Here is a 27,435-nt window from a genome sequence, read left to right as displayed (position 1 = left end):
TGGATGGAAGAGATGAGATCCTGGACAATTGAGTCTTACTGGCTCATTCTCTGCTAAGACTGGCTCCAGAATTCAGAGAGTGGGTGACCGGAAGCAAACCATCCTCCCTAACTTACCCCTAGCAACTCCTGTGTAAGACAATCCACCTGTAATGTACCTTTGTGTCCATTCAATCAATTTTGTATTGGTAAAAAAGAAATTAGGAATTGGGTACTTCGATTATTTTGGTTCAGTCTGACTTCATATTTTCAAATTGCCGCTGTCAGATTGCAAATGAGGAATATTCCCTCACGTGCATTACATGAATCTGTGGGTCACTGGGGTCATGCTTGGCAACTTTTCTGCCATTCATGCAGTGTGACCCTGATCCTTGCTGGGTTCTACAGACCCTGAACCTTTGAGCTAGCTCGCTGGTTCGGCTTGTAACTGCAGAGTTTTGGACGTCAATTGATGATGGCACATCTCCGCCTGTGCAGAGGATCTGGGACAGAGGAGTCTGTCTGACCACAACGAGGTTGGGTAGGAGTCTGTCTGACCACAATGAGGCTGGGTAGGAGCATAGAAATGGAAGGGTGTGGGGGAGGAGGGGGGAGGTTGTAGAAAGGGCGGCTTTAACTGTGACAGGGAGATCTGATCATTTCTTTTGATGTGAGAGGGCCGGGGTGATAATTATTAATGCTATGTATTGTTCTACTGAGTACTAACTGAATGGGTAGTAAAGTGAAAACATCATAAAGAGTTACATAAAGCATTGTATGTTCATTTGGTCGCATGTTTATATGTTATATGATCTGTTGTATAACCATTTATCTTGTTTCCATTTTTCTCATATCATATAAAATTGCATTCCCTATTACTGCTTATATCTCAGTAATTGCATGTTTAAGAGTCATGGACAGTAGAACAAGTCAACAAGAACAATTGAAATAAATATATATATATATATATATATATATATATATATATATATATATAATAATTGAATGTGCAGAAATAAAAAAATCAGGGATTAAAATAGAAGAATAATAAGTAATTATCTGAATGTACTGAACCTTTAGTACTGTGTCTGAATTGTATTTCCATCGAGTACAGTATATTATGAGCCCCTACATGTAGTTTCTCAAATTTATGAGGTTTAGCTTGTGGTCTAATTTGGCACAGATTGTATCTACTATTGTTTCATAGAATTGTAACAATAGTAACTGTTTCTCATTAGTATCATATTGTATCTACTGCATGCAGAAGTTCTGATCATACTCCATTGAAAGGAGCAGGATGTGACGCATTGGTGAACGCCTCCCTCACAGCCCAGAGCTTTCCTACTAGGTCCGCTCGCACTGTATAAGAGGAGGACTTCACAGTAGTGAGGGCATTAGAGGTATTTTTTTTTGTTGTTCTTCGTGAAAGCAGAAAGAAACATGTCTGGCAGAGGCAAAGGTGGAAAGGGGCTCGGTAAAGGAGGCGCCAAGCGGCACAGGAAGGTTCTTCGAGATAACATCCAGGGCATCACTAAGCCCGCCATCCGTCGCCTGGCCCGGAGAGGGGGTGTGAAGCGCATCTCAGGTCTCATCTACGAAGAGACTCGTGGCGTGCTAAAGGTTTTTCTGGAGAACGTTATCCGGGATGCCGTCACCTACACCGAGCACGCCAAGAGGAAAACGGTCACTGCAATGGATGTGGTGTACGCTCTGAAGCGCCAGGGCCGCACTCTCTATGGATTCGGAGGCTAAGCACCGATGCGCATCTAATTCCATTAAACCACACAAAGGTCCTTTTCAGGGCCGCCCATCTTTTCTATCAGAGAGCTGGAATAACGTTGCTGTATACACTCTGCATTATAGTCCTGGCAAGCTCGTCACAGTATGCACCGGCTCCGGACTCCTAATACTTCTCATGGTTGCACCTTCTATTTAGATCCGTGCAAGTAGGAACTATCGAGTGCAAGGTCATATTTGAAATCCGTGCCCACGCTGGCTGATGCCGTGTTACATAATACATATGATAAAGCTGCAGTTTAGGCTAGTGTCAGGGGAATTCGCCAAACACTGCGTAAAGGAATAATTCTATGGATAATGTGTGTTTTAAAATCTCACTTACCTTATAAATGCGTCAAAACTGCAATGAAATTGGCTGTGCAACCCACAATAAAACATGGAAAAAAAACGTTTCATGTGTAGGGGTGATTTATATACTTTGTATTATTCTACTGGATAATAACTCTGTAATTGCATGTTTGGAAGCCAATCCGCCTGAGCTGTAACGCTGTGGCCATTTCCTTGGGGGGGGCAGATCCGTACCCATCAGTTGTTAGGAGGAACTTTAATATATCCCAGAAGAAATGAGAGCATCATTTATGCTGCTGAAGTTGTGATATGGAGGTGTCCCTTTTGTCTATTCAATCGAGTTGGACTTTAGAAAGAGGGATTTGGTTACTTCGATCATTTCGGCCTGACTTCTTCCCTAGGCGCTCAAGAATCACATGGCTCATATTGCCACTGTCAGAGTGCAAATGAGGAACATTCCCGTCATTGGTGCATGTATAGGAACTGGGGGTGACCACTACTCACTGGGGTCATGCTGGGCAAACTTTTTGTCACTACAGTAAGTCATGCAGTGGCCCTGATCCTTGCTAGGTTCTATAGACACTGAATCTTTGAGCTGGCTCTCAGGTGTTGCCAGTATATACAAATATAGGTCGATTGCACGTCAGTTGATGATGTCGCAAATCCGCTGGTGCCGAGGATCTGGAAATGAGGAGCCTGTCTGACCACAATGGAGAATTGTACTTTCTTTTGGCCGCATGTTTCTATTGTATATGTTATGTAAATTATTATTTTTGCTTGTTTCATTTTTCTCATATTATACAGTGCATTGCCTTTTACTCCATTTATTTTATAGCATTAAGGTACATGTGTGTGGGGAAATAGAGGAACGGGTCTGACAATATAGCCCATTACAATTTTATTGATGGGTATCATACATATAAAATATATTACATGCGGCCCTCGACAGTTTACTAAAGTGTGGTTACCCGCCGGCCGCCACCCCCAGAAATGATTGTCCACCCATGCTCAATGCTCGCCAGTGATGGAAGCACATGCAAGGGGTCCTATTGGGAAGCCTGTGTCCCCTAAATATACCACCTATCAGTATTTAATTAGTAAGCACCAAATACCATATGCACCGATATGGATTATTAATTTATTATATTATCCACCCTTATTACTAATTATATCTCACTAATAACTACGTAATTGCATGTTCAGGAGTCATGAGAGTGGAAAAGGAACAAGCAAAATATAAATAAGATGATTGAATGTGCAGAACGAAAATACAAATCTGGAATTAATCTAGAACAATAAAAGTGACTGTTTTATATACTGTGCCTTTAGTATAGATTCTGATTTTTATTTCAACTGAGTACAGTATATTGTGAGCCCCTTTGTACTACCCAGTGCCGTAACTAGGGTAGTGCGACTTGTGCCATGGCATAGAGTAGGGGGCGCTGTTTGGGCCTGTTCTACCACTTTATTATCATTCTTACTTGTAGCTTCCTCTTCTTTTATCACCAGCATCTCTTGGTTGCCCAAGGAGTACCCCTATCTCTTCCCCATGAAGCCATGGCCCTTTTTCAGGTTATGTCCCTAATTTAAAAATGCTGGGGGGGTGGGGGGCGCACAATGCTCTCTCTGGCACCCAAATGTAGCCCTGTATTTCTTCATGTAGTATCTCCGATTTCTGAGGTTTAAATTGTGGTCTGAATCCACTAATGTTTCATAGAATAGAAACAATTGTAAAATAATATTTATTGTTTCCCATTAGTATCACATTGTGTCCAAAGCATGCTGACGTTCTGATTATACTCTGGTCTAATATTGCTCACAATAGGACAACTGATGCCTACCATATAAATGTATTCTTAATGCTTTAATAATAAAATGATTATCATGTTATTGTGAATGTTGCATCATTTGCTCATATATTGATCTATGCTGTTTTTACCGCGATTATATTCTATGATCTCCCGGACAGTAGTGAGTGTAGCTTAAAGAAATCATCTTGTTTAAACACAAAACTTTCCCGTCCTTGGCAGCTATTCAGTACTCTACAGGATTCTATTACGTTATCTCTACACCCGACACTAGTCCTATATTGTAGTGATACAATATCACCATCCGTATGTAGGGAGCCACTCATTGTTGCTTCTCGCTGGAATACAAGAAAATAATTTCTGGTTAAATTACAACGACTGGAATTTGAATTACAAAAAAAGAAAAAGCTATTTATTGTAACTCGTGTCATACCCGCGCTGGCCTGTTATATTATATACTTTACATAACTAATAACGGTGGAAACCAAAATTCTTGGCGGGCTATTTGAAAGTTTCAACGGCTTTGTGTCAGCCAATCAGGAAGATGGGCGCCTTTAATTCATCAAATCACAACGCAGCACTGCGCATAAATGGAGTTGTTGCCGGCTGTTCTTCACTCATTCCTTCTAATTGCCTACATAACTGCATTGTATAAAGCAGGATGGCCAGGACCAAGCAGACTGCCCGCAAATCTACTGGAGGGAAAGCACCCCGCAAGCAGCTGGCAACCAAAGCCGCCCGGAAAAGCGCCCCAGCTACCGGCGGCGTGAAGAAGCCTCACCGCTACCGACCCGGGACTGTTGCCCTCCGAGAGATCCGACGCTATCAGAAATCTACCGAGCTGCTGATCCGCAAGCTGCCCTTCCAGCGCCTGGTGAGGGAGATCGCCCAGGACTTTAAGACCGACCTGCGTTTCCAGAGCTCTGCCGTCATGGCCCTACAGGAGGCCAGCGAGGCTTATCTGGTCGGGCTTTTCGAGGACACCAATCTGTGCGCCATCCACGCCAAGAGGGTGACCATCATGCCCAAAGACATCCAGCTGGCCCGCAGGATCCGAGGGGAGAGGGCATAATGATACTCGGCACTCCTCTACACGCAACACAAAGGCTCTTTTCAGAGCCACCACATCTTTCTAAATGAGCTGAAGCATAAACATCTCAATTCAAGTGGAAGACCGTTGTTAAAATCTCAGCTCCGTTTCACCTCTAGGTGGGGTGGGGTCTACATGACCAGTCCCTTACTAAGTAGCCACACATCACACAGTGTTTACGCTATAGTCCCCCCGCATTTTCCTGTCGCTGCCTTCGACAACGGCAGAAGTCTCTCGTCTCACCAGCGTCAAGTTATGGCAAAGGGAACAACCAGACTAGAAGACACGAGTAGCCGTTTCAATGCAAGTTATATAGCCTTTAACGTATTGAATTAGAATGTTAGGCTTCCCTGTACAGTTCACGCGGAGCTGCATTCCTCTCCAGAACCATCCCCACGTTCTATACAGTCATAGCATTATATGGCTGCAGGTCTCTGCACTATTACAAGACGTACATAAGAGCGTATAATGGCTCTTCCACTAAATCGGCCTCGTTTACTAGCAGTGGTAAACCGTGAATAAGCTCTTTAGGGACGTAGTGGGTGGCTCTGAAAAGAGCCTTTGTGTTGCGGGGACGAGTGTCTAGTAGTAAAATCACTTGCTCTTAGCTGCCTTGTGGCTCTCGGTCTTCTTGGGCAGCAGCACGGCCTGGATGTTGGGCAGGACGCCTCCTTGGGCGATGGTCACCCCACCGAGCAGCTTGTTTAGCTCTTCGTCGTTGCGCACAGCCAACTGTAAGTGGCGGGGGATGATGCGGGTCTTCTTGTTGTCGCGGGCGGCGTTTCCGGCAAGTTCCAAGATCTCAGCCGTCAGATACTCGAGCACTGCGGCCAGGTACACCGGGGCCCCGGCTCCTACACGCTCAGCATAGTTTCCCTTCCTCAGCAGACGGTGAACGCGACCAACTGGGAACTGGAGACCGGCCCGAGATGAGCGAGTCTTTGCCTTAGCCCGGGTCTTGCCGCCTTGTTTCCCTCTTCCAGACATGCTCGGCACACAGAAATTAAAATACACTCAACCTGGTTGAACTAGTAACGAAAATGAGCTTGTGAACTTGCCCTCCTTGTTATATACACACTCAGAACGGATCCACTACGTGCTCTGTGATTGGTCTGCTTAAACAGCAATTCATGTAGTACAAATTCATGGACTGACCAATCAGCAAATGACGGTTGGATGTTTGAGACCGCCTTTACATCATGTGACACGTCTACCCAATAGTGCATCTAGCATGGGTAAAGCCTTATTTGCATGAGCTACTTATAAATGCAACAGGTCTGGGCCCCTTTCGTAATACTTTTTTCTCCTTTATCCGATAAGGTCGTGTTTTGATAATGCCTGAACCAGCCAAGTCTGCTCCGGCGGCCAAGAAAGGCTCAAAGAAAGCGGTGACCAAAACCCAGAAGAAAGATGGGAAGAAGCGTAGGAAGACCAGAAAGGAAAGTTACGCCATTTACGTGTACAAGGTGCTGAAGCAGGTGCACCCTGATACCGGCATCTCCTCCAAGGCTATGGGCATCATGAACTCCTTTGTGAATGATATCTTTGAGCGCATTGCAGGGGAAGCTTCCCGCCTGGCTCATTACAACAAGCGCTCAACCATCACTTCCCGGGAGATCCAGACCGCTGTACGACTGCTGCTGCCGGGAGAGCTGGCCAAGCACGCCGTGTCCGAGGGCACAAAGGCCGTCACCAAGTACACCAGCGCCAAGTGATCTGCTTTCTTTCTCCTTCCCACATAAACACAAAGGCTCTTCTAAGAGCCACCCACCTCCTCTCTAATCGGGCTTTAACTATTGCTGTGATCCCTATTCTGGGCTGATAGTAACGTGCTCTTCCAGTCTTTTATACATTTTTTTTTTTTTTTTATTTATCAAGTTTAAGCAAAAGTATTGCCAAGGCGATTCCACTAATGTACATTCTGTATCCTGTGTTGGCGCTCAGCTAGAACAGCTTTGGAATTTTTGCTCTTTAATAATATGTCGGATATTGAACGTTGGTAGCTGCACTAATCTGTGCAGCAGCAGCGACCTCATGTGGTCACTGGTGGAATAGCATTTATGTATAAAATTCGTTTGTCTCATCTGCAATATCTGTCCGCAGTATTATACTTGTACAGTTTTAAATGTCAGTTAAGCTCAATAAACAATTAGATTATTCCCTTCATTTGCATTAATAAAAGCCACAAACTATTGTGTTCATTTTATTAAAATACATATAAAAATGTATACAATCTGCCTTTAATGTCTTTACAATTTTATATACATCTCACACACTGCGAGATGAAGTGCAGGGCACAATGGGCCTGATTTAGAGATGGACGCTAATGCAATGGAATCTGATTTTGCACGGAATGCAGCTGCTATAGTATCCTGTTTCCAAAGCTTACCTGAGCATAGGGATGCCCACTTCTGCCCTCTCATATCCGTCAGACTTCACGCACCAGCGTAAACATCAGTAATATTAGTGCAGATCGGGCAGCCATGCATCATATTCGGCAAGTCTGACCAGCCGCAAACACTGCAGCTATCCTGACACGCACAGAGCTCTTATGTTGCATAGGAGATCACACTGGCTCATTTATGCACGCCCCTGAAACAGCGTTTAAATGGTTAGACACGCCAGCGTTTGCCTACCCACCCCTGCTTACCTCCCCCAAATGCTAACTACCTGGCACTCACTTTGCAGATGAAAATATTGCGTAACAATTGCTGCGCGTGCATCTTGCACACATGCACAACGGCAAAAAATCGCTCAATCTACGTAAATATTGGCATTGCGTACATTTCTGAATCAGGCCCACTGTGCCAAGGTAAAGTGGATTTAAGCAAGTTCACCTGAGCTGTCTCCGTTGTCTAAAGAAGCTTCCATGTTATACCTTCCGGAGTTAAAGCACTGAAGCATATTTTAGAACTTGGTTTAAAACCCTGACAGCAAATCCCCAAGCATTATAACCCTTACCTGACATAAAGAATACCACATACAGGACCTGATTCAGAGCCGGTCGCTAAGGCACGATTGCTCGCAGCTGCTACGAGTGACGAAATGCAACACAAGCAATTGCTCGCAATGCACAGCACAAGCGGGTAAACACTCATCCCAAGTAAGACCACTGAGTGCCGCTTATTGGAATGTATATGGATGCTAAACAAGCAGGCACCGTGGCTGATGATTACACGGAAGGAGAGTGCTGTGCCATTGGATCTGATATATACAGTCAGGTCCATAAATATTGGGACATTGACAGAATTTTCAGATTTTGGCCTCTATTCACCACCACAATGGTTTTGAAATGAAACAAACAAGATGTGCTTTCAGATTTAATTTGAGGGTCATTACATCCAAATCGGGTGAACGGTGTAGGAATTACAACAGTTTCAATATGTGCCTCCCACTTTTTAAGGGGCCAAAAGTAATGGGACTATCAACTCAAAAGCTATTTCATGGACAGATGTGGGCTATTCCCTCATTATTTCATTATCAATTAAGCAGGTAAAAGGTCTGGAGTTGATTCTAGGTGTGACATTTGCATTTGGAATCAGTTGCTGTCAACTCTCAATATAAGATCCAAAGAGCTGTCACTATCAATGAAGCAAGTCATCATTAGGCTGAAAAATCAGAACAAACCCATCAGAGAGATAGAAAAAACATTAGGTGTGGCCGAATCAACTGTTTAGAACATTCTTAAAAAGAAAGAACGCACTGGAGAGCTCAGCAACACCAAAAGACCCGGAAGACTACGGAAAATAACTGTGGTGGATGACAGAAGAATTATTTCCCTGGTGAAGAAAAACCTCTTCACAACAGTTGGCCAAATCAAGAACACTCTTCAGGAGGTAGATGTATATGTGTCAAAGTCAACAATCAAGAGAAGACTTCACAAGAGTGAATATAGAGGGTTCACCACAAGATGCAAACCATTGGTGAGCCACAAAAACAGGAAGACCAGATTAGAGTTTGCCAAACAACATCTAAAAAAGCCATTACAGTTCTGGAACAACATCCTATGGACAGATGAGACAAAGATCAACTTGTACCAGAGTGATGGGAAGAGAAGAGAAGGAAAGTAACTGCTGATGATCCAAAACATACCACCTCATCAGTGAAGCATGGTGGTGGTAGTGTCGTGGCGTGTGCATGTATGGCTGCCAATGGAACTGGTTCCCTTGTATTTATTGATGATGTGACTGCTGACAAAAGCAGCAGAATGAATTCTGAAGTGTTTCGGGCAATATTATATGCTCATATTCAGTCAAATGCTTCAGAACTCATTGGACGGCGCTTCACAGTGCAGATGGACAATGACCCGAAGCATACTGCAAAAGCAACCAAAGAGTTTTTTAAGGCTAAAAAGTGGAATGTTATGCAATGGCCAAGTCAATCCCCTGACCTGAATCCGATTGAGCATGCATTTCACCTGATGAAGACAAAACTGGAGGGAAAATGCCCCAAGAACAAGCAGGATCTGAAGACATTTGCAGTAGAGGCCTGGCAGAGCATCACCAGGGATGAAACCCAGCGTCTGGTGATGTCTATGCATTCCAGACTTCAGACTGTAATTGCCTGCAAAGGATTTGCAACAAAGTATTAAAAAGTGAAAATTAGATTTAGGATTGTTTAGTTTGTCCCATTACTTTTGGCCCCTTAAAAAGTGGGAGGCACATATAGAAACCGTTGTAATTCCTACACCGTTCACCTGATTTGGATGTAATTACCCTCAAATTAAATCTGAAAGTCTGCAGTTAAATCACATCTTGTTTGTTTCATTTCAAAGCCATTGTGGTGGTGAATAGAGGCCAAAATATGAAAATTCTGTCAATGTCTCAATATTTATGGACCTGACTGTATATATATATATATATATATATATATATATATATATATATATATGTTAAATTAAAATGAACATATAGACAGATGGAGAGGGTTTTTTTTTTTTTTTTTTTTTTTTCAAATACCTAATGGATTATCTTAAACAAAAAACATGTGTTCTGTTTTTATTATATTTTTTTTCAAAATGTAAATTTTTTTAAAGCTCCCTTTGGATAGCAATGGCTGGATACAATGTCAAGTTATTCCTTGTAGGGTTACGGATACCCTCATCCAGGAGGCACTAGCCAGATTCTCTTTTGGACATAACATTCCAGTACAAGCTCGCAAGAGAATCTGTGTGGAAATAATCAAGATCATCATGTTGATGTTTATTTTGTCAGAAAAAAGTAGGTATTTTATTTATTTTACAAACAAAGGAAAAATGGCTTGAGAATGTTGTTGTTTTTTCATGATTAACAAACACAACAAATTCTCTTTTGTTGTCCCAATGCTTTAAGCCCAATGGTCAATATATAATTTGTAACATAGCAAGGTGTTTTTTTCCCAAATTAATTGAAGCTGTAAATCTTATTAGGTGGGATGACCACTGAGAGTGCTTCGGTCAAATAAATGCGAGGTGACGTGTACAATGACGTTGTCCTTTAATTATGGACGCCCATGAAATAGGGTGGTAAAGTGGGCACAGGCACCAATTTATGCATTTCAATACGTAGCTATAGTTGAGCAAAGGTTAAATAGCCTTGGGAAACAAAGTTGACACTTGGAATCCGAATCCACAGAGGGGGGTCACTTACATGTGGCCCACTTGCAATTGGCATTGCCCAACAAGGTTTTGGGCAAAAAATAGGGTGGTTAAGAGGGCACAGGCACCAATTTATTCATTTTAATACGTAGTTGTATTTGTGCAAAGGTTAAATAGCCTTGGGAAACAAATTTGACACTGTGAACCTATTCAGGGGGGTCACTTACAAAATGCTCTCTTGCAATTGACCTTGCCCAACAAGATTTTGGGCAGGAAATCTGATGGCAAAGTGGGCACAGGGACCATTTTATAAATTAGACTGATCTGCCATCCGAGAAACCGATTTGTAAGCTATACCCACATCAGGCATATAGTGTTACCCACAGCAACCAAGCCCCGGAGTGCATCACTTTCCAGGGCTTCATGCATATGTGAAATGTGGCCAAACCCAGTGGCGGAACTCCTGGAGACAATGGAGTCATTTGCCGCCGGGCTCCAGCCCTTAAGGGGGCACCTGGCTCTATTGTCCCCCAGGCCGTTCCGGGCACTGCTATGGAGATGGAGCGCCGCTGATCGGCGCTCCACCTCCAGCGGCGTCAATACGGGGGGGTACTGTTGCACCCCCTATTTGCCGGGCACATGCTGAGTGTGTTAAGAGCAGGCGCCCGGCTCATTTTTTCCCACCGGCGGTAGCCGGAGGAACGGAGCTCACTCCTGAGCTCCGCTTCCAGTTCCGCAATGCACTATGGGAGTGATGTCATGACATCACTCCCATAATTCCGAGGAGCAGGCGCTGGGGATGGAAGGTAGCAGCACTGGAGCTGGGCTTCAGGTAAGTATTGTTTTTTGGTGTTTTTTTTTTTTTTTTTTTTTTTTTTGTATGTGCGCTCGCGGGGGGGGCTCACTACAGGGGGCATTATTGGTGGCACACTACAGGAGGTATTACTGGGGGCTCACTACAGGGGGCATTATTGGTGGCTCACTACAGGGGGCTTTACTGGGGGCTAACTACAGGGGGCATTACAGGGGGCATTACAGGGGCTTACTACAGGGGGAATACTACAGGGGTTTATTACTGGAGGCTTCCTACAGGGGGCATTACTGGGGGCTTACTACAGGGGGCTTTCTACAGGGTGCTTTCTACAGTGCATTACTGGGGGCTTTCTACAGGGGGCTTACTACAGGAGGCATTACTGGGGGCTTACTACAGGGGGCATTACGGGGGGATTACTACTGGAGGCACTACAGGGATTTTACTACTGGGGGCTTACTACTGGGAGCACTACAGGGGGCTTACTACTGGGGGCACTACAGGTGCCCTTACTACTGGGAGCACTACAGGGGGCTTTCTACAGGGGGTATTACTGGGGGCTTACTACTGGGGGCACTACAGGGAGTTTACTACTGGGGGCTTACTACTGGGGGCACTACAGGGGCCCTTTCTACTGGGGCACTGCAAAGGAGGATGTTACGGGGGGGGCACTACATAGGTGGCACTGCATAGGGGGACCTCTACAGAGGGCACTGCACAGGGGGACCACTACTGGGGAACTGCATAGGGGGGCGGCAGCTGGGGCTGGCATAGGTGCTGGGGGGGTGGTACATTTTAATTTTGGGGGGGGGGCACCAACATTTATCTTGCCTCCGGGCACCTGGGATGAAGTTACGCCACTGGTCAAACCCGCATTTTCGGGGTTTGACCGCACTTGTCACCTTGCTGTATCCCTCCCACAATGGAGTAGGTACATGTAATTTTGAAATTGCCTGCGACTGTCTTCCCTCTCATTTTCTATATTCAGATCATTTAAGTATCCTTTAATGCAATCTTCTGCATCACTCCATCAATGTAATTAGAGATGGGACAAATGTAATAGTGTCCAAGTCTGTAACATGTGTGTGTATGGAGCTATTCTCCCACATTTTTAGTAACCCTGTGTAAACAGTAATAGGGTACGAGAACATGCAAACTCACGTTTCTTACCCCCCACAACTCACAATGGCAAAAGACCCATCTAGATGTTTTGCCATTGTGAGGATACAAGTTGGGCAATGTAATAGAGTGCGAGTGTTTAACTATATATGTGCAGCCCTCCAACTGCGAGTTCACTCACAGAGCCTCACAGCCGCAGCCTGAATGACAGTCTGTGGCGTTTAGGTGGCGGATCGGGCGCATTCCCAGGCAGCGACCCTGTAAATGAGTGCGCGTTGCCCCCGTTTTCTGGGAGGGAAGTGGCAAAGGTCTGCGTGGGTGCACGTAGACTTCCTGCCCTCGCAAGCTTCAGCTGCTGCAGCCTGGTTGAAGGGGCAACAATCGGGACTGATGGTCGCAGTGCTGAGATCATGCAGATGCAGTAAGGATGTGTCTGACATCTCCTTCTGTATTTGCATTTTAAATGGACGGAATTGCACAGCTGCTTGTGTGCGGCTGTACAATTCCGTCCATCTCTGAATAAGGCCACTGTCTGAGAATGTGAGTCTAGCCTGAGCAGGTCCAAGTTACACAGAAACATGCACAGCTCAGTGAGATCCATGCATGTGTCTGAGTGTAAAAAAAACAATTATGTGTGCCCCTCCCCCCCATCCACAAGTATAACCAGACCCAAGCTCTGTTGAGCCTGTCCTGGTTCTTAAAATACCGGTGAGAAAATGTGTATGGTTCCCCTGTATCTTATGAACCAGCACAAGTCTCTGTTGAGCCGGTCCTGGTTGTGGAAATACAGGAGACAAAATGACTAGCGGTCCCCTGTATTTTCCATAACCAGCACCTGACTCTTTCTAGTGGTGGTGTAATGCCACAGCTGGGAAACCCTTTCACCGAGTACCCTGGCCAAAGCTTTGTACCTGATCACTAGTCAGCCCAGGCCGGGGATCCCTTGGAAGATGGCAAATCCCAAATAAAAGGGGTTCCACTTCTCCAGGGCACCCTGGGCCTGGCATAATATCCCAGGGCTATCCTTGGCACCCCTGGCTGGTGGGTGTTGGGTTGTACTTGTAAAATAAAGTTTATTTTGAAAGAATGTAATTATAAAGTTATATTTTACTATTTTATTTGCTAACAAGTGCACTGATCTCAACTTCCGATTTGGGCCGATTCCCACAAATATTTCTCAGAAACCGGCCCATGCACATGTGCAAAAAGTGTGCACTAAAGCTACTTATTCAAATAAATACAATTTGTACCTGTGCCCACTTAGCCAGCGTATTTCATGCCCAAAACCTTGTTGGGCCATACAATATGCAAGTTGGTCATATGAAGGTGACCCACTCTATTGGTTGCAATTGTCAAATTTGTTGCCCAAGGCAAAGTACAAGTTGGTCATATGTATGAGACCCCCCTGTTGGTTAATAGTGTCAAGTTATTGGCCCAATGCTGTTTATCCTTTGCAAAAATACAGCTACTTATTCAAAATAGTATAGTTTGGTGCCTGTGCCCACTTTGCCAGCCTATTTCATGCCCAAAAACTTGTTTGACCAGGCAAAGTACAAGTGAGTCATATGTAAGTGACCCCCTCTATTGGTTTCATGTGTCATTGTTATGGCCCAATGCTATTTAACCATTGCAGAAGTACAGCTACTTATTCAAATCAATACAATTTGAACCTGTGCCCACTTTGCCAGCCTATTTCATGACCAAAAACCTTGTTGGGCCAGCAAAATACAAGTGGATCATATGTAAGTGACACCCCGCTGTTGGTTGGAATTGTCAAATTTGTTGCCCAAGACTATTTAACCCTTGCAACACTACATCTACTTATTCAAAATGTTATCATTTGGTGCCTGTGCCCATGTTGCCAGCCTATTTCTTGCCCAAATCCTTGTTGGGCCAGGCAAAATACAAGTGGATCATATGTAATTAACCTCCTTCTGTTTATTTGCAATTGTCAAATTTGTGGCCCAAGGCTATTTAACCCTTGCAACACTACAGCTACCTAATTCAAATAGTACAATTTGTACCTTTGCCTATTTTGCCAGCCTATATCATGCCCAAATACTTGTTGGGCCAGGCAAATTACAAGTGGGTCATATGTAAGTGACCCATCTATGTAGCTTGCAAAAGTCAAATTTGTGGTGCAAGGCTATTTAACCCATGCAACACTACAGCTACTTATTCAAACTTGTAAAATATTGTGCCTTTGCCAGCCTATTTCATGCCCAAAACCTTGTTGGGCCAGGCAAAATACAAGTAGGTCATATGTAATTGACCTCCTTTTGTTGGTTGCAATTGATTCATTTGTGGCCCAAACCTATTTAACCCTTGCAACACTACAGCTACCTAATTTAAAAAGGTAAAATATTATGCCTGTGCCCACTTCGCCAGCCTTTTTCATGCACAGAACATTGTTAGGCCAAGCAAAATACAAGAGGCTCTTATGTAAGTGACCCTCCTCTGTACGTTGTAATCGTCACATTTTTGACTCATGGCTGTTTAACCCTTGCAACACTACAGCTACTTAATTCAAAATAGTAAAATTTGTACCTGTGCCCACTTTGCCAGCCAATTTTATGCCCAAAACCTTTTTGGGCCAGGCAAAATAACAGTTGATCATATGTAAGTGACCCTTCTCTGTTTGTTTCAAGTGTAAATTGTGGCCCAAGGTTTTAACCCTTGCAAAACTACAGTTACTTATTCAAATATAGAAATTCTGGTCCCTGTGCCCACATTACCACCCTATTTCTTGCCAAAATCCTTTTTGGGCCAGGCAAAATACAAGTGGTTCATATGTAAGTGACCCCCATCTGTTGGTTGCAAATGTCAAATTTTTGGCCCAAGGCCATTTAACCCTGGCGACACTACAGCTACATATTCAAATTAATACAATTTGTACCTTTGCCAACTTTGCCAGCCTATATCATGCCCAAATACTTGTTGAGCCAGGCAAAAAAAAAAAGTGGATCACATGTAAGTGACATCCCTCTGTTGGTTGCAATGGTCAAATTTGTGGCCCAAGGCTATTTACCCTGGCAACACTACAGCTACTTGTCCAAAATGAGGAAATTTGGTGCCTGTGAACATTGTGCCAGCCTATTAAATGCCCAAAACCTTGTTGGGCCAGGCAAAATAAAAGTTGGTCATATGTGAGTGACCCTTCTCTGTTTGTTTCAAGTGTAATTTGTGGCCCAAGGCTATTTAACCCTTAAATCACTACAGCTACCTAATTCAAAATGGTGAAATATTGTGCTTGTGCCCACTTCGCCAGCCTTTTTCAGTCCCAGAAAATTGTTGGGCCACGCAAAATACAAGTGGCTCTTATGTAAGTGACCCTCCTCTGTACGTTGTAATGGTCACATTTCTCGCAAAAGGCTATTTAACCCTTGCAACACTACAGCTACTCAATTCAAAATGGTACAATTTGTACATGTACCCAATTTGCCAGCCAATTTTATGCCCAAAACCTTGTTGGTCCAGTCAATACACAAGTGGCTCATATGTAAGTGACCATTCTATGTTGGTTGGATGTGTCGAATTTGTGGCCCAAGGCTATTTAACACTTGCAATACTACAGCTACCTAATTCAAAATGGTAAAATATTGTGCCTGTACCCACTTTGCCAGCCTATTTCATGCCCAAAAACTGGTTGTGCCAGCCAGAGTAATAGTGGATCACATGTAAGTGATACCCCTCTGTGTCACATTTGTGGCCCAATGCTATTTAACCCTTGCAACACTACAGCTACTTATTCAAATAAAGATCATTTGTACCTGTGCCCATTTTGCCAGCCAATTTTTTGCCCAAAACCTTGTTGGTCATGCAAAATTCAAGTGGCTCATATGTAAGTGACTCTTCTATATTGGTTGGAGGGGTTAAATTTGTGGCCCAAGGCTATTTAACCCTTTTAACTTTACAGCTACTTATTCAAAATTGTATAATTTGGTGCCTGTGCCAACTTCGCAAACTTATATCCTGCCCAAAACCTTGTTGGGAAAGGCAATATACAAATGGTTCTTATGTAAGTGACTCCCTCTGTAGGTTGCAAATGTCAAATTTGTGGCCCAAGGCTATTTAACCCTTACAACACTACATCTACATATTCAAAATGGCATAATTTGGTGCCTGTGCCCATGTTGCCAGCCTATTTCTTGCCCAAATCCTTGTTGGGCCAGGCAAAAAACATATGGGTCATATGTAATTAACCGCCTACTGTTTACTGCAACTGTCAAATTTGTGGCCCAAGGCTATTTAACACTTGCAACACTACAGCTACATATTCAATACAATACAATTTGTACCAGTGTCCACTTTGTCAGCGTATATTATGCCAAAAACCTTGTTTTGCCAGTCAAAACACAAGTGGGTCATATGTAAGTTACCCTTCTCTGTTGGACGGAAGTGTGAAATTTGTGGTCTAATGCTATTTAAACCTTTTTAACACTGCAGCTACTTATTCAATATGTTACAATTTGATGCCTGTCCCAACTTCATTAGCATATTTCATGCCCAAAACATTGTTGGGCCAGGCAAAATACAAGTGGGTCCAATATAAGTGCCCCCCTCTGTAGGTGGCAATGGTTACATTTGTGGCATGAGGCTGTTTAACCCTTGCAAAACTACAGCTACTTCTTCAAATCAATACAATCTGTGCCCACTTTGCCAGCCTATTTCATGCCCAAAACATTGTTAAGCCAGGCACTATATTACTGGGTCATATGTAAGTGACCCTGCTCTGTTGATTACAAGTTTCACATTTGTGGCCCACGGCTATTTAAACCTCCCAAACTACAGCTATTCATTCAAATGAATAAAATTTGTACCTGTGCCCATTTTGCCAGCCAATTTTATGCCCAAAACCTTGTTGGGTAATGCAAATTTCAAGTGGCTCGTATGTAAGTGACCCTTCTATGTTGGTTGGAGGTGTCAAATGTGTGGCCCAAGGCTAATTAACCCTTTTAAGTTTACAGCTACTTATTCAAAATGGTATAATTTGGTGCCTGTGCCAAATTCGAAAGCTTATTTCATGCCCAAAACCTTGTTAATCAAGGCAAAATACAGGTGGGTGTTATGTGAGTGACCCCCTTCTGTGGGTTGCAAAGGTCAAATTTGTGGCCCAAAGGCTATTTAACCCTTGCTACACTACAGCTACTTATTCAAATCAATACAATTTGTACCCGTGTCCATTTTGCCAGCCTATTTTATACCCAAAACCTTTTTGGGCTAGGCAAAATAATAGTTGATCATATGTAAGTGACCCTTCTCTGTTTGTTTCAAGTGTAAATTGTGGCCCAATGCTATTTAACCCTTGCAAAACTAAAGCTACTTATTCAAATCAATATATTTTGCTCCTTTGCTACTTTGCCAGCCTAATTCGTGCCCAAAACCTTGTTGGACCAGGCAAGATATAATTGGGGCATATGTAAGTGACCTCCCTCTGTTGGTTGCAAGTGTCAAATTTGAGGCCCAAGGCTACTGAAGCCTTGCAAAACTACAGCTACTAATTAAAATCAATACAATCTGCAGCTGTGCCCACTTTGCCAGCCTATTTCATGCCCAAAACCTTTTTTAACCTGGCAAAATACAAGTGGGTCATTTGTAAGTGACCCCCCTCTTTTGGTTGGAAGTGTCAAATTTGTGGCTCAACGCTATTTAACTCTTGCAAAACTAAAGCTACTGATGTGCCCAGCTATAACGTGGCATCACAGCGTTATCTCTCACGCCACGCATGGCACGCCACACACCACGCCATGAGTCGCGCCACAAAGAAAGTTTAGTAGTGAAATAAGTCATTACGTGTAATACAACATTTTGCCCACCAGATGTCACTTTTCCTAAACTACATAGCGCATGCGTCTGATTTCATTACGTGTAGTCCTTTTAGTGTAGTCCTCGGTCCAGTAGGGCGTATCGGTCGGCATTGAGTAAGGACTGTTCTCACGTCATCTCTTTCCTCCTAGGTACTGTACAGTAGTCATGTCCGTGTCCAGCTCGGAACTCCAGGACATGCCAGCGCAGAAGAAAGAAGCGTGGGACAGTAGAGGACTACTGGGGTGGAAAGCTAAAGAAGTCCCCCCCCCCCTCTGTAAAGCATGTTACTGTAGGTTAAATAAAAATTGTCATTAATTTATACAATTGGTGTTTGTACTGTATGTAATTCAGTCTTTAAGTGCGCCTGAGACCCAACACGTGCATCTGTCATTAAAAAGGTACAAAAAGTCAATAACACACAGATGCAGGGGTGTATCGTCATATTGGCCAGGATTTCACTCACCAGGGGCGCGCCGGCCGATGGGGGTTGCCGCCCACAGTCATATACTGTACAGTATCCCTGTTGCCCATCACAGTGATTTCAAGCTGCCCGGCACTTACAGTAGAATACAGTACAGTAGACATACAGTACTGTATACACTGAGGGACGTTTTCAATTTAGGGGTGGTCTATTTACTTTTTTTAGCCGGTCTCGTCTTTTCACTCCAAGGGGTGTATTTACTGTACTAAGCAGTGTTAGGAGACAGAGTGAGAAGTGATAAAAAAGTGATAAGGTGTCAGTCAATCAGCTCCCAACTGTCATTTTTCAAACACCACCTGTGAGATGACAGTTGGGAGCACATTGGTTGGCACTTTTTCACCCATTGGAGCAAAAACACGTGATTAGCTAAAAAAAAGTTTACTCTTGTCGTGTATTTATTTAGTTAAAGCTTAGACAGATAAAATTTTAGATAAATAGCACCAACCAATCAGATCCTAACTGTCACTGTACAGGCTGTGTTTGAAAAATGACAGTTACTGTAGTACAGTAGCTAATTGGTTGGTGCTACTGTATTTACAGTTTCTCGAATTTTTTATCTCTCCAAGCTTTATTAAATCACCCCTTAAGAGTGGTGTGCAATTAATAAAAGTACTGAATGGGTGACTTACTGTACTGTATTTTCTTACCTTTTAGTTGTTACAGTATCAATAAATGTAAATACAGTATACTGTACTTTATCCACAGAACCAAGTAAAGACAGAAAACGTTGTACTGAATAAAACAAATTTTAATAAAAATCATAAATAAACAAAAATAAGGTGACCAAAAAATTAAAAAAAAGATCCACCAGGTGGTGGGCCATCTGCCGGTACAGGCCTAAAAAGAACATAATTTGTTCTGTGGAGAGAAAAAAAAGGGTACAGTATTACAACACTAATATACAATATTGTACAATCTTGACACTAACGTAAATACTGTACTCTACCTCGAGTCAGGCGTGGTCCCTGCCTCCCTTGGGGTCCCTGCCTCCCTGAGGGTCCATGACTGAAGACTGTATTGGAAAAAAATATATTCACATTAACAGTGCTGTATTTACCTTTATATGGTATGGTGCTACTGTAAATGGTTTGGCTACTGTAGCTCCTAACAAAGTACTGTACAGTACATAAACAAACAGAACAATACAATGGCTACAGTACGGTACAATGCAGGAAAAGTACTATACAGTGTAAACATTGCTACACCAAAGGTGATTATACTGACTGAAGCTGGCAGACAGAGGGATACTTTTGGTGCGGTGCAGATACAGTACAGTAACCTCCCACAATTTAATGACTATTACTGTACAGTATCTGCAAAACATGTTTGCAAATGAATGATGACCCTGCACTGAACAAGTGCTTGTTCAGAGTAGGCTCATCACTTACTGTACTGACAAACAACTGCATGATTACAATGTCGTAATCATGCAGTGGTTGTCATACCGGTATCTTTAAGTGGATGGGCACCTTTAGAGTAATGTCCTTTATAAAAAAAAATATATATATATACAAAGTCTGTAAGGAGAAGAGGTTGGAGATGCGTCTTTGTAGTAAAGAAGAGAGAGAAAGAGACACTGTGAAAACAAAAAAAAGGAGAGAGAGACAGTACAGAAGAAGACAATATACTGTACAGTTGTGTAGGGTACAGTACTTACACGGCCTGTGAGGCCTGCTTGGCCCAGGTTCTGGCAACTGGCTGGTGGGGGGCTGTGGCCTTCCACGTTCCCGCACTGTGGGGAAAAAAAAATATTCCTGTTACACAAGTACAGAAACAATTAGTGTGTAAGGAGAAGAGGTTGGAGATGGGTCTTTGGAGTACAGGAGGAAGAGAGAGGCACTGTAAAAAGGAGGGCACAATGTACAGTACAGTAGTGCACGGTACTTACTCAGGGCGGCAAGCCGCGTTCTAAATGTGGAAAATGGTGGTGGTGCCGCTGCCGTTGGTGGTGGTGTGACTGTGGAAAAAGAACAGTTTCCATCAAAACCATTTGGAAACAAATAAACTGTATAATGGTGCGTACACAATACACGATATGCTCCCTGAGTCGTCCACTTTATCGCCCAGTGTGTACGCACCATAAATCTTGAACAGAGCCTCCATAACAACAAAAACAAACACAGACAGAGGGAGGGGGGAAAGAAGGAGAGAGAGAGAGAGAGAGACTGACAAGGGTAAAAAAGGATAGCGATACAGTGCTGTAGAAAAGAATGTGGTGTACTGCACTTATGCGGCATGGAAACGCCACTGGAGGGTGGTGGTGCCGCCGCTGCCGCCATTGGTGGTGGTACCTCCACTGCCGCCATTGGTGGTGGTGGTACCTCCGCTGCCGCTGCCGCCATTGGTGGTGGTAGGACTGTGGAAAAAGAACAGTTTCCATCAAAACCATTTGGAAACAAATAAACTGTGTAATGGTGCGTAAACACTACACGATATGCTCCCTGAGTCGTCCACTTTATCGCCCAGTGTGTACGCACCATAAATCTTGAACAGAGCCTCCATAACAACAAAAACAAACACAGACAGAGGGATGGGGGAGAGTGAGAGAGAGAGAGAGAGAGAGACTGACAAGGGTAAAAAAGGATAGCGATACAGTGCTGTAGAAAAGAATGTGGTGTACTGCACTTACGCGGCATGTAAATGCCACTGGAGGGTGGTGGTGCCGCCGCTGCCACCATTGGTGGTGGTGGTGCCTCCACCTCCGCTGCCGCCGTTGGTGGTGGTGGTGCCTCCGCTGCCGCTGCCGCCGTTGGTGGTGGTAGGACTGTGGAAAAAGAACAGTTTCCATCAAAACCATGAAAAAGAGAGAGGGAGGGAGAGACAGAGAGGGAGAGAGAAAGAGAGAGGGAAAAAGAGAAAGGAAGGGGGGGAAGGAGGGGGGGGAGAGGGAGAGAGAAAGACAGAGAGAGGGAGAGAGACAGAAAAAGATACAGTACTCTACTTACGCATACAGAGGCCAGGGAGCTGTGGCTCCGGCTGCTCCTGTTTTAATTTTTTTACTGTGTGTTTAAGAAAAAACGATTATACGGTAGAAAAAATAACACCTCCATACTGTACATAACACCAATACAAACACACAAAAAAAGAGAGTGATACAGTAGAAGACAATTTATAGTACTGTATACTGTAGTAGTGTAAGGTACAGTACTTACCCGGGCAAAAACCCTATTTTGGGTCAGTGGGGGACTGGCGCCGAGGCTTTCCTTGTTGCAGAACTGTGGTGGGAAAAAAAAGAATGTTCCTGTTATACAAGTACAGTAGAGAAAGAATTACAGTAGGGCCTGATTCAGATCCGCGCGCAACCGGGTCGATTGTCCGGCAGTGCGCACGCGAGCACCGGAGCAAGTGAGATGGGTCTTTGTAGTACGGGAGGGAGAGAGAGACACTGTGAACGTAAAAAAAAGGAGTGAGATACAGTAGAAGACAATGTACAGTAGTGGACGGTACAGTACTTACACAAAATTGATTGCCTCCTTTTCCAGTCATCCCTGGGAGGCTGGTGCCCTTCTGTGCCTTGCACTGTGGGTAAAAAAAAATTGTCATTTTGCATGAAAACAATATGGAAAAATGTCGCACACGCATCCTTGGTGATTTACTGCATACAGTACACACTAGATGATATGAACAACACTGTATAATGTACTGTACTATATCATTGAACAATATTGTTAGCGTTCATCCAAATCGTCTAGTGTGTATGCACCTAAAGACAGGTCACCGAAACATACTGTACAGTACTGGAAAATAAGAAAAACACAAGGAGAGAAATAATTAGTGTGTATTGAGAAGAGGTTGGAGATGCATGGAGAGATAGAGAGAGACAGTAAGTATATAGTGGTAGAACAATGTAATGTACAGTACACTACTGTACTTACAGATCGGGGCAGGGCTGCTGCCTGCCTCCACGATAAAGCAGTCATCTGTGTGTCAAAGAAAAACAAATGTTGACAAGTCAAAAAATTTATGAAAACACACGACAGAGAAAAAAAAGAGAGAAAGGGAGGGAGAGAGAGAGGGAGAGACAGAGGGAGAGGGAGAGGGAGGGAGAGAAAGAAAGAGAGGGAGGGAGAGAAAAAAAAGAGAGGGAGAGAGAAAGAGAGAAAAAAAAAGAGAGAGAGAGAAACAAAGGAGAGGGAGAGAGAGAGAGAGAGAAAGAGAAAGATAGAGGGGGAGAGAGGGATAAAGAAAGAGAGAAAGGGAGAGACAGAGGGAGAGGGAGGGAGAGAAAGAAAGACAGGGAGGGAGAGAAAGAAAGAGGAGAAAGAAAGAGAGGGAGAAAGAGAGAGAGAAAGAGAGAGAAAAAGAGAGAGAGAGAGAGAGAGAGAGAAACAAAGGAGAGGGAGAAACAGAGAGAGAGAAAGAGAAAGATAGATGGAGAGAGAGGGATAGAGAAATAGAGAAAGAGAAAGAATGGGAGAGAGAAAAAGAGAGAGACAAAAAGAGAGAAATAGACAGAGAAAGAAAAAGAGAGAGAGAAAAAGAGAAAGAAAGACAGAGATAAAGAGAGAGAGAGGGGGGAGAGTGAAGGAGAGAAAGAAAGAGGTAGAGAGAAAGAGAGATAGAGGGGGAGAGAGAAAGAAAGAGAGAGAGGGAGAGAGAAAGAGACAGAGAAAGAAAAAGCAAGAGAGAGAAAGAGAAAAAGAGAGAGAGAGAACAATGTACTGTAGTGTACAGTACTGTACTTACGCAGACTCTCGCTGGGGCCAGCTGGGGGTATGGTCTCTGTAACTGTGGAAAAAACATGTAAAGAGAGAGAAAGAGAGAGAGAGAGAGAGAAAAAGAGAGAGAGAAAGAGGGAGGGAGAGAAAGAGGGGGAAAGAGAAAGAAAGAGAGAGAGGGAGAAAGAGAGAGAGACTAGGGAAATAAAGCAGAGATTTACAGTACTGTACTTACATGGTATTACATTATTAATACAAAATGTCCTACAGTGTAAAACTGTATACAGTACTTACTTGGCTGGGGAGGGGAGTCTGGGTCCTCATCTTGCCCTGGGGAGGGCTGAGGCACTTCAATGTCTTCAACTAAAATACACAATGACAGAAACAATTATTGTGTAAGGAGAAGGCGTTGGAGATGTTTTAAGAGAGAGAGAGAGAAACAGAGGGAGACAGGGACAGAAAGAGAGAGAGAGAGAAAAAGAAAGAGAAAAACAGGGAAAGAGAGCGAAAAAGAGAGAGAGAGAGGAAAATTAAAGAGAGAGAAATATAAAGAGAAAGAAAGAGGGAGAGAAAGAGAGAGAGAGAGAAAAACAGAGAGAGAGATAAAGAGAGAGAGAGAGATACAGTACTGTAGAAAAAAATGTGGTGTAGTGTACTTACGCGGCCAGATGAGGCCACTGGGCCCGGGAATGTAGGCTTCCGTTGCTGATACTGTTGAAAAAAAATAATGTTACTATTACACTAGTACAGAAAAGAGAGACACTGAGAAAGAGAGAGAGGGATAAAGAGAGAGAGAGAGAAAGAGATACCGTAGGTAGAGAGACACTGACAAGGGAAGAAAAGGAGAGATATACAGTGCTGTAGAAAACAATGTGGTGTACTGTACTTACAGAGCATGGGGCTTCATGCAGCCTCCTCATCAATGACGAGTCTGTCTGTGTGTACAGTATAAGAAAAAAAATATTATACAAAAAATCAAAAAGGCAGTAGCATTACACTATTGTGTCCATACTGTAACTGTTGTAATCATTACCACTGTCATTTGAGGAGGCTGCAGAAGGTGCTGGTGGTCGTGGAGGTAGGACTGTGGAAAAATAACACTGTACTGTCAGTTTCCCTCAAAACCATTTTTAAACAAATAAACTGTACAAATTTTGACCAGAGTCTCCATAACACCAAAAACAAACACACAAATGAGAGAGAGAGAGAGAGAGAGAGAGAGAGAGAGAGAGAGAGAGAGAGAAAGAGAACAGTGTAGAGTAGTGTGTACTGTACTTACTCCGAAAATTCAGCCCACTGGGCCCGACTGCTGCCGGTGGTGGTGGTGGTGGTGGCGGCGGTGGTGGCGCTGCCGGGGCAGGGGGGGCTTCTCGCCCTGTGGGGAAAAATACATGTCGTCATTAAGGAGAATTTGAAAACAAGAGTTCAGACCTCTATTCCAAATTGGAAAGGGATTACGGTACAGTACTGTAGATGGCCTTAGGGAATTAGCTATTGATTAAAATACAAACCAATACAGTACACTGTAGTAGAAAAACTACTGTAGTCTGTGAAGCTGGCATTGGGCCCAACATAAAAGAGTATGGTACTGTACTGTACTGTATATAAAAAAATATACAGTCCAGTAAAGTACTGTATGAGCAAGTGGTGCAACGTCACACATAGGCTATGTGGGTGGCACTGTCGCCACCCCACGAGCTGTACAAGATGGCACATGCGCATGACACTGGAGCCCGAACCCAGCGGAGGACCCCGCTGAGGACTTTGCGAGACCTCGCCGGAGGGGTAAGTACGGTATTAATAAATACAGTACCAGTGGAATTTTCGTTTGTATCACAGTGATACCAAACGAAAATTCCCCCTGGTATTTGCCTTCGTTTGTAAATGGGGCACAGAGTGAGAAGTGATAAGATACCAGCCAATAAGCTCCCAAATTTCATTTTTCAAACACAGCCTGTGAGATGACAGTTGGGAGCTGATTGGAGACCCCTGAATCTGTCCATGACGTACAGTAATAATGTCAGACAAAGGGGGCAGGCCCAGCACAGAAAAATAGTGTGTACAGTACTGTAGGTTAACATAGATTTGGTCGACAGACATTAGAATGGTGGATCAAGCAACTTGCCTTTTGTTACTAATTTATTAATCAAACAAGCCATGTCGACCAATAGTGTGTAACCCTTTAGTCCATGTACAGTACTGTAGATTTAATCAGCCTGTCAATCAAATGTCTGCCAGTCATGTCAGTATGTGTTAACAACTGTCAGTCATCGTCAGATACTGTAGTATCCAACACCCTACAGTGCAGTGTACAGTAATGTAGAGTATGTCAGAGTCGTGCATTGTACTGTATTCGTTATTGTACAGTATACTGTATTTCATGTGATTATACAGCAATGCTGTACTTATTTCGAATTATTCGCCTCCGAATTCGCTCTAGGCGAGGCCTGTCCCTCCTCAGCAGGTCCGACCACCTGTGCTGGAGTGAGCGTACTTTTCGCCGTACGCCATATAGGCGATAGATTTCTCTGCTCGTGCTTCTATAGGCGAGCTCTTTCTCTTGGTTTGTGGGGAACGCTTGGTCCCACCACTTCACCAAGACAAAGAGCTCGCCGGACGAGTAGCGTCTTGCCCTCATAGAAGGCATTTTCACTAGCCAGTGACGCACGTGGTACATCGCACGCCGTACATCGCACGACGCACGTCGACACTAATTCACTCGTTACGGCAGGCGTCTGTGGTGCACTGTAATGTAGTCATAACCGTAGTGGCAAAGTAGTGTGGGCATCACGGGATTGAAAAGTTTCTAAAGTCATGAAATCACTATCACTACATTGTCACAAGTTTGTGGTGTAATGCTATACACAGCACCGTCAGCCCTGTCTCTCATTCTAGACAGTAGATTCACTAGCAGTTTCTGCAGTTATGAAATCACTATTCTGTGGCACACTAGTTGTCCTAGCAGACGGGGGATGGTGTCCTTAGCAATGGTCACAATCCGTAGCATTTTTCAGGACACTAGGGCAGAGCTCACTGCTTACAGTAAATGGATTAACAAAGCTTCCTTTATTATGGTAAGGTGAGGCTCTTGCTTGCTTTGGGGGAAGGGACCTGATGCGCACTGTGTATGACTCTCGGCCCCACTGGGCATGCGCCAAAAATCCCATCGCAACCCTCCTACTGGGCATGCGCCCGCCAGAGATGGAAATTCAACAGCATACAGTACTGTACCGACTGCAGTAATACAGAAAACTGCGCATGCTCAGTGATAGCATAGCGCTACATGGCGTATGGCTTGGCGCCACAGATCCCATTGTACCCCCCTCCATTTCTAATCCATCGCAGATGGCTGACAGCCACCATAGCGCCAAACGTGTAATAAAGAGAGCTCTCTCTCATACAGATCCCACTACTACCGTACTTAGTGTGCATGGTCGGAGCAGCATCACCAATGTCATAAGTTTGCTGTGCAACGCTATTTTGCGCTTCAAACGCACTGTCAGCTTTGAACACAGAGCGCTCTCTCACAGTCGGAAACTACTCTCAGACACAGTCCAAGGGACATAGCCATGGTGCATAAGGCTGATACCGCATCTACGCTGTCGCATGTTTGCATTTTGCTTTTTGGGCGCACAGTTTGTGATACAGAGCCCTGTCTCTCATTCTAGACAGTAGATTCACTAACAGTTTCTGCAGTTATAAAATCACTATTCTGTGGTGCAAAATTCAACGGCATCGTCAGTTTTTAATATTCAGTACAGGCACATTCATAGCGGCACACTAGTTGTCCTAGCAGACGGGGGATGGTGTCCTTAGCAATGGTCACAATTCGTAGCACTTTTCAGGACACTAGGGCAGAGCTGACTGCTTACAGTAAATGGATTAACAAAGCTTCCTTTATTATGGTAAGGTGAGGCTCTTGCTTGCTTTGGGGGAAGGGACCTGATGCGCACTGTGTATGACTCTCGTCCCCACTGGACATGCGCCAGAAATCCCATCGCAACCCTCCTACTGGGCATGCG

At 43.9% G+C, this 27,435-nt stretch overlaps 4 protein-coding genes across 4 annotated transcripts; 3 read left to right on the top strand and 1 right to left on the bottom strand.

The window, feature by feature from the left end:
• The first annotated feature begins 1,347 nt into the window (after window positions 1-1,347).
• LOC148478961 (histone H4) lies at window positions 1,348-3,904 on the top strand. The gene has a single exon (XM_088455139.1). The coding sequence runs from the start codon at window positions 1,419-1,421 to the stop codon at window positions 1,728-1,730; it is 312 nt and encodes a 103-aa protein (XP_088311265.1). The 5' UTR covers window positions 1,348-1,418; the 3' UTR covers window positions 1,731-3,904.
• Window positions 3,905-4,505: 601 nt separating this feature from the next.
• LOC148478960 (histone H3) lies at window positions 4,506-4,982 on the top strand. Its single transcript, XM_088455179.1, has one exon. The coding sequence runs from the start codon at window positions 4,533-4,535 to the stop codon at window positions 4,941-4,943; it is 411 nt and encodes a 136-aa protein (XP_088311305.1). The 5' UTR covers window positions 4,506-4,532; the 3' UTR covers window positions 4,944-4,982.
• A 518-nt stretch (window positions 4,983-5,500) lies between these two features.
• Window positions 5,501-5,984, bottom strand: LOC148478959 (histone H2A type 1-like). The gene has a single exon (XM_088455150.1). It carries the CDS (start codon window positions 5,946-5,948, stop codon window positions 5,556-5,558), a length of 393 nt encoding a protein of 130 aa, XP_088311276.1. The 5' UTR covers window positions 5,949-5,984; the 3' UTR covers window positions 5,501-5,555.
• Window positions 5,985-6,274: 290 nt separating this feature from the next.
• On the top strand, window positions 6,275-6,729 carry LOC148478958 (histone H2B 1.1-like). Its single transcript, XM_088455137.1, has one exon. It carries the CDS (start codon window positions 6,296-6,298, stop codon window positions 6,674-6,676), a length of 381 nt encoding a protein of 126 aa, XP_088311263.1. The 5' UTR covers window positions 6,275-6,295; the 3' UTR covers window positions 6,677-6,729.
• Window positions 6,730-27,435: the final 20,706 nt, after the last annotated feature.

Source organism: Taudactylus pleione, unplaced genomic scaffold, assembly GCF_031769625.1.
Source record: "Taudactylus pleione unplaced genomic scaffold, aTauple2 ptg000644l, whole genome shotgun sequence".
In the NCBI taxonomy this organism is placed as follows: domain Eukaryota; kingdom Metazoa; phylum Chordata; class Amphibia; order Anura; family Myobatrachidae; genus Taudactylus; species Taudactylus pleione.
This window is presented reverse-complemented; position numbering and strand designations above follow the sequence as displayed.

What these genes read in the sequence shown, in the direction of transcription:
- LOC148478961 (XM_088455139.1), top strand. Translation starts at nt 1,419, where the DNA reads ATGTCTGGCAGAGGCAAAGGTGGAAAGGGGCTCGGTAAAGGAGGCGCC.
- LOC148478960 (XM_088455179.1), top strand. Translation starts at nt 4,533, where the DNA reads ATGGCCAGGACCAAGCAGACTGCCCGCAAATCTACTGGAGGGAAAGCA.
- LOC148478959 (XM_088455150.1), bottom strand. Translation starts at nt 5,948, where the DNA reads ATGTCTGGAAGAGGGAAACAAGGCGGCAAGACCCGGGCTAAGGCAAAG.
- LOC148478958 (XM_088455137.1), top strand. Translation starts at nt 6,296, where the DNA reads ATGCCTGAACCAGCCAAGTCTGCTCCGGCGGCCAAGAAAGGCTCAAAG.